Here is a 6,910-nt window from a genome sequence, read left to right on the forward strand (position 1 = left end):
TTATGAGCAGGTAAAAATAATTCCTCACTGTACTGGGAAGAAGAAGATGGCTCTTGGAAATCGTTCCTGTACAGCAGACCTACTTCAAGAGTAATTAACAGGAACTAAACTCAGTATTTTATATGCTATTTTCCTGTGCCTGAATGACTGAGAAAGGTCACTCCTTTAATTTAAAGCTCTTTGTTTGTTTTGCTTTTGTGCACTGGACTCCGTTGCTGTCCTACACCTGAAGGCAGCATGCCTTAACAAGGACATTTGACAGCAGCGTGGACACGTGTACCAGGAGTGGGCTTATCTAAATGCAAGTATTGAGCTTTCTGATTAGTTGGCGAATGAAAGGGGTGTGATTTTCTGATAATTTCTGTCATGCTCGCGACATTTATGCAAAGACATTTTCCTGCTGTCACCGGGTGGTGGCGAAAAGGCCGCTCAACTCTCTGAGGTAAAGTACAAATAAAAATAAACAAAATACAACAAAACATATTTAAGTCAGAGTTCAGGACTTGTTAATGCATTAAAGCAATGCTGTTACAGGCGGTCTGAAGTGGTGCTGTGACAGCTGATTATTACCTTTTGCTAACCCTGGTTTATTTGGAGAGCCTCGTTAGCTAGCTTCCTCTGGCTGCAGCTAAAAGGCTGTGTGAACCGTTGTCAGGCTAAAAGTGGGTCTTTTCTCTAAAGTTCAGGTTCATTTACCCTGAATCTGAAGAACAATGAACGTCTGCCCTCAGCCTTTGTGCTACGAGCTCCTGGCAGAAGTAGGAGAAGGCCACTATGGTAAAGTATATAAAGCCAGAGAGGTGGGAGAGAAACAGCGCCTCCTAGCTGTGAAGAAGTTCACCTTCCGCGGGGAAACGTCGGAGTCCGGGATCCCTGCCTTCATGGTCCGAGAGGTGGCGCTGCTGCGCAAAATGCAGTACTTCAACCATCCCAACATAATCAAGTAGGTTCAACTGAACATGATTTATCTTTGTCTTACCTTAACATTTGAAGGAATGCAAATTTGTTACGTTCTCTTAAATTTACTTAAAAATTATATGTTTGTAATATACAACTTACTAAAGGTACCAAAAGTTTTGCATAAAACTGTATTTCCAACTAATTTTTCACGTAGAATTTACTTATTTTAAATTACTTGTAAATTTGAAAGTGGTCTTGAGCAATAGTTCTCCAGGCTTTTTGAAGGTCTTTCAAAGTTTTTCTTTGTACATCAGCTGCTTTTTCACCCAAGATAGAATACTGCATGTCTCAGGATGGTGTTCAGTGTGTCCTGAGAAAATCTGAAGAAACTGGACAGGAAGAAGGCAAAGGAAGTGGCAAGCCTAAAAAAACTATATACAGAAGATGGAAAGTATCTCAAAAGGTTCACTAATAACCAGTGATTAAAGGTCTTACGGAGTGATGAATCCAGATTGGAAATTTTTGGTTCAAATCGTCGTCACGGTGTGCAGGGGTGGTCAAGAGAGGTACAACAGTGAGTGTCTACAGCCATGCGTAAAACATGGTGGAGACTCAGTCATGGTTTGGATGGTTTGGGCCAACATCCAAAGAAGAGCTTTGAACGTCCTTCAAGAAGCCTGGAGAATTATTACTGAAGACTACTTAAAGAAATGACAAGAAAACTGCCTGAGAGAGTTCGGGCTGTGCTGAAGAATAAAGGTGGTCATACCAAATATTTATTTTCAAGTTTGCTCAAATTGTACAAGCTGTTGATGTCTCATATTCTATGTTTCCATATATGTTTACATGTTTCAATAAATCACTGCACCCATTTCCTAGCAAAATCTAAAGAAATGAGGGGTTGCTCAAAGCTTCTGAATAATACTGTATTTAAAGAAAGCTTGCCTGAGAAGGTGGTCATACCAAATATTGATTTTCAAGCTTAAGACTTTTGCACAGTACTGTAAATTATGTCTTCCAGAGCTCCTGAAGGTGATCTCGAGTTGCTTTACTAAACTTTTTTATACTAAAAACACTGATGATACATATTTGGCACCCCTCATTTATATCTTAACTAAAATCAAATCTAAGTGTGAGAGAGAAAATATTTCCCAGGTGGTTAGACTGGATGTTATTTACTTGGGTAGTCATACCTTCAGTAGCTTTATTCTTAGTCAGTATCAGCCATTCTGCACACTGTAGCCTCTGATGGCTCTTCTTGTTAGGTACACTATGCTTGGCTTGTTCCTACAAACTTTTAATGCCAGAGGTTTTTTTTTAAGTACCACTTGCCAAAAGAGCAAACCCATGGAAACAGTCACACACAGCATATAGAAAGCCTCAGCATTTCATTACAGTAATCCCTCACTTATCACGGGTGTTACGTTCCAGGACCACCCGCGATAAGTGAAAATCCGTGAAGTAGGGACGCTATATTTATTTTAATACTTATACATTATTTTAGTAGTTATACACTATTTTAAGTTTTTATAAACCCTCCCCACACACTTATACACCAAATATATACATTACTGTACAACACGTACTACGCATGTGAAAAACGAGTACCGCAAAAACCCGCAAAACAGCGAAAATACCGCAATAAATATTTACACTAATCTTGATCGAATACCCACGAAACAGCGAGTCCGCGAAAAGCGAACCGCGAAGTAGCGAGGGATTACTGTACTTTACTTCTGTCCCATCCTCCTCTTTGGTTAACATCCTGCCACAAGTCTTCCTTAGCCTCACTTTAAACAGCTTTTTGTCATATTCATTTCAAGCTTTCCAATTTTCTAAATGGAATTTTTGACATTTTTCCTAATCTGTTTTCATTTTACTCGTGCATTAGTCTTGTGCATGATTAGTTTCAACACCACTGCTGTTTACTGTACGCTCTGCAGGCTGTTGGATGCGTCTGCTGTACCAGTGGGCGTGAGCCTGGACCTCACTTTGGTCCTTGAATACATTGACCAAGACCTGTCCACCTACCTCACAAAAGCTCCTGCTTCTGGACTGAGCCATGACTGTATAAAGGTGTGAGTCATGATCTGATGTTATTTTACAGTCACAGCTCTTGAGATAAATTTTGTAATTACTGCCGTGCTTCTCTCAGGATGTGATGCAGCAGTTGCTGCAGGGACTGGACTTCCTACACATGAACATGGTGATGCACCGAGACCTAAAGCCAGAAAACGTTCTCATCAGCAGCCGCGGAGAAGTCAAGATCGCAGACTTTGGCCTGGCACGGATCCTCACCTTTAATATCGCTCTTACTCCAGGTGTAAGTGAGACAGGACAAAGAGGATGTTAAGTATTGAATTTGACTGCACTAATCTTTAGACATTTTTCTTATACTCAGTTCACTTGTTTTCAGTCTATTCCTGGGCCTGAGGTGAAAAAAAACCATTCCTTTTGTTACTTCTTCCACTCCTGCCTGTGTCTTTATTTCTTCTATTCTCTCCCTGTTTCTGCTCAGGTGGTGACACTCTGGTATCGAGCTCCTGAGGTGCTGCTGAACTCTGCTTACATGTCCTCAGTGGACATGTGGAGCGCTGGATGCATCTTTGCTGAGCTCTTCCTCCTGAGGTAAGAGGAGCTCAGACTGTGTTTAGCTGGAAGAAATATTTGACGCCCGAGTGTTGTTCTAAATTTAGAGATAAAAACCTTCTGTACAGTTGTGAAAATAGAGATGAAGCTGGCGTGCGATTTGAGCTGAGCTTTGTTCCCACAGGCCCTTGTTTCAGGGATACACAGAGGTGCAGCAGCTGCAAAAAATCTTTCAGTGAGTATATTTGATTATTATTATTATTTTTGTAAATCTTTTAAAAAACAGGAGGCCTTTTTGCCTCTTGGCTGTCATGCAGGGTTGTTCGTAATAATAATGGAGTTCAAAAGTGGTTCAACAAAGATGAATTGAGGCTACAGGCAAAAATGAGAAAAGTCTATAGTCACAGATGCAGTTGTATCAGTTTTACAGCTGACTGTGTCAAAGCGAGAACTTTTGTCATCTAATGTTAGTAGCTGACTCCCAGATGCAGCTTTGCAAACCTAAGCTGTGGTGCCAAGATCTTTTTAGAGAGAAGAGACTTTCTCCTGGCAAATCCTTCCATGCAAATCGTACTGGTTTCATGTTGCTGTGCAGTTGTTACTTGCTTTTTTGTTTTTCAGAGTGATTGGGTTGCCCAGTGAGAAGGACTGGCCTGTGGACAGCCCGATCTCATACTCAGTCACCTGGGGAGCTGAAGGCTGTCCAACCAAGCTGCTGCCCAACCTGGGCCCAGATGAGAATGACCTCCTATCTGTGAGCAGAACTGTGTTTTTGTGTTCATGTTGCACTTACAGCAGAGCAGTATCCACAATCCCCTCCACAATCGCTCATTCAAGTAGTAGTAGTAAATATAAAATAGTTGAATTCGTTGTGAGCATTTAGTCATTATCTTTATGTGTCATTTTCTCCTTAGTAAGTGTAGTATGACATTGATACTATTATAGTGCCTGTGTGGAGTATATACTCTGTACACTGAAGTCAGTATACAGAACATAAAGAAGTAAAACACTTCAGAGGTTAAAACACTGTCTAACGAATGGGGAGAGTTTAGAGTAATTTTCACAAAACTGAATTCATGGGTTAGGCATATTCAGTTAGGTACTGAATATACAACATCTGAGTGGTACTGTTAGTATAACAGATCCATAATTACATAATTCTGACCACTGATTACTAGTTTATCTTATGAAGTAAGATGAAGTGTCCACAGCCCTGCTATCAGCACTGTGAGGCTGTTTTTAGTCACAGTGGTGCATGTTTAGCTGATGTTACCATGGCGAGCATGTTTACCACACAATGTTTACCCTGTTTACTGTCTTAGTTTAGACTGTTAACATTTGCTGAGCTCGAAAACCAGCTGAGGCCAATGGACATGTTAGATTCACAGCACACAATGATGGCACAAAATTTAAAGTCAGGATTAAAAACAAAAAAAGCATTCATTCTGAGGGAAGTGTTACATTTTAAACCAGATGTCATACAGTAGTAGGCACAAACCAAAGCACTGGATTGGCCAGCCAATATTGGCCATAGCTGTTCTTCTGAGGAGGTCCCAAACTGCCAAATTAAAAAAAAATAGATTAAAAATTATTTAAAAAATGATCCATTATTAATTAAGCAATTTAATGCATTAAAATTAATAATCAAAAATAAGTGTAGTAATTTATGAAATGCATGTGAATTGTTCTTTTTTTTAATCTTCTTTTTATATTTACTTTTATATTCATTCCCATTTTATTTTATTTCATTTTAATATATTTGTTATGTGCTTCCTGATTGGAAGACGCTGTTTCATGTTCTGATATTGTTTAATGAATAGGCCAGAGGTTAACCTAATGATAAACACTGCATGACTGTCCCCTTATTTGCATAAAGTAGCAGAAATGCATTAAGAACTGTAAAAGAAAAATACATAAAAACAATAATATTAGGAAAATAAATAGGGTGAAAAGTGCAAAATGGAAAATAAATAAATAAATGCATACATATGTTCATTATTTAAATAAATAAATAAATATTTTGTGGAAATATTACAATGGTAAATAAAGACTGAAGCATATTTAGGCATCAGTTAATATATTTTCTTTCATAAATCTAATCATTTCTAATAGGAATTTATTTTAAATAATTTGATGCATTTAATTGCATATTTATTTATTTATTCAATTGCTTTTTGATTTTGGCATTTTTGGTCCTCCACACTGAGTGTGACTTTAATCGGCAATGAACTGATCTGGTTGCTTTTGTGGCTTAAATTAACTCATACGTTGATGTTTTTATGTCCTTTGGGTGGCTGATTAGAATGAACAGTTCAGTGACGTGATAATTTAAAAAGCTGAGATTAATCTAAGGCAAAAAGCAGCTATGAGACTGTGGTCTCACAGAGTAGGCACAGTAATTCTCTCCAAACTGTTTGTAAGGTGTAACATCTCTTCACCTGCAGCAATGTTTGGCATTCAGACCGAGTGGTCGCATCTCAGCTGCCAAAGCCCTGGCTCATCCTTTCTTTGTGAAGCACTGAAGATCTCTGTCGAACGAGGAGAGGAAGAAAGGGCAATTTAACTGCTGCTGCTCTGAGCTTCTGCCATTTACAATTAGCTGCATTAATAGTGTTGTGCCATAAAATCCTCTGTAAACTTTGTTCAGAGCACGGATTGATTATTGGCTTTGAGAGCTTTTAAATTGAAATCACAGCATCATGAGAGACTGTGATCAGGTCTGAGGTTTCCACCTTTTATACATCAGTAAATGAGGATGAGTTGCAGAATATGGATGTTATGGCACAACATGTATTTCGATAAATTTCAAAGCATGAAGCAGTTTTACTTAGTTATAGTTTCTAATTTCAACTTGTACTCGTGTTGTATGCATGTTGTTCTTTGATTTATATTTCAGCAATATATGGCAGTGTGCACTTTCACACGGAGTGTGCTCCTTTGTCATTAGTGTGACTGTTTTGTTACATGTTTCTGACATCTTTTATGAGCATCTTTAAGTTGGTGTGCTGTGTTGTTTATTTTCCAGTGAAACAATTTTTCGTTCTGCACTTGATTCAATTGGAGGAAGTGTAACACTCATTTTTGATATTTTAGTTATTTACTGTTTACTGATGGTGTAATCAGTATAGAGCACATCTATATTTATGTTTGTGTTAACAGATTGTCTAAGCTATTTTTCTACATGAGTTATACTGTTCATTAAAGAAGCATCCCTATAAATAATTGTCTCTTACTTCTGTCTGCATTACGATTTGTGCCATGCTGTGCGTAAGACACAAATACCATCTCACTTGCAATTTCAAGGTGTGAAAGGAAGGGGGCGCTGTTACAACACTTTTAACACTTGTCAAAAGGAAAATGAGTTGTTGCAGTGGAGCCTGATTTCACCTTTCCATGTTTCACAATGGCGACAAGTTACAGG

At 38.5% G+C, this 6,910-nt stretch overlaps 1 protein-coding gene across 2 annotated transcripts; it reads left to right on the plus strand.

The window, feature by feature from the left end:
- The first annotated feature begins 231 nt into the window (after positions 1-231).
- Positions 232-6,615, plus strand: cdk21 (cyclin-dependent kinase 21). 2 transcript variants are annotated; one of them, XM_030736158.1, is made up of 8 exons: positions 232-442; positions 687-943; positions 2,844-2,976; positions 3,056-3,223; positions 3,419-3,528; positions 3,674-3,724; positions 4,111-4,243; positions 5,934-6,615. In XM_030736158.1, the coding sequence occupies exons 2-8, from the start codon at positions 714-716 to the stop codon at positions 6,009-6,011; spliced, it is 903 nt and encodes a 300-aa protein (XP_030592018.1). In that variant the 5' UTR covers positions 232-442; positions 687-713; the 3' UTR covers positions 6,012-6,615. The 2 variants fall into 2 exon arrangements, with proteins under 2 accessions (XP_030592018.1, XP_030592017.1); XM_030736157.1 differs by having other exon boundaries at positions 233-442; positions 682-943.
- Positions 6,616-6,910: the final 295 nt, after the last annotated feature.

The sequence above is a fragment of the Archocentrus centrarchus genome, chromosome 8 (assembly GCF_007364275.1).
Source record: "Archocentrus centrarchus isolate MPI-CPG fArcCen1 chromosome 8, fArcCen1, whole genome shotgun sequence".
NCBI classification, from domain to species: Eukaryota; Metazoa; Chordata; class Actinopteri; order Cichliformes; family Cichlidae; genus Archocentrus; species Archocentrus centrarchus.

Bases quoted from the DNA above. Each gene is read 5' to 3' on its own strand.
- cdk21 (XM_030736158.1), top strand. From the start codon at position 714: ATGAACGTCTGCCCTCAGCCTTTGTGCTACGAGCTCCTGGCAGAAGTA. The intron at 3,224-3,418 runs GTAAGTGAGACA...GTTTCTGCTCAG, and splicing joins ATATCGCTCTTACTCCAGGT to GTGGTGACACTCTGGTATCG. The intron at 3,725-4,110 runs GTGAGTATATTT...TTTGTTTTTCAG, and splicing joins CAGCTGCAAAAAATCTTTCA to AGTGATTGGGTTGCCCAGTG.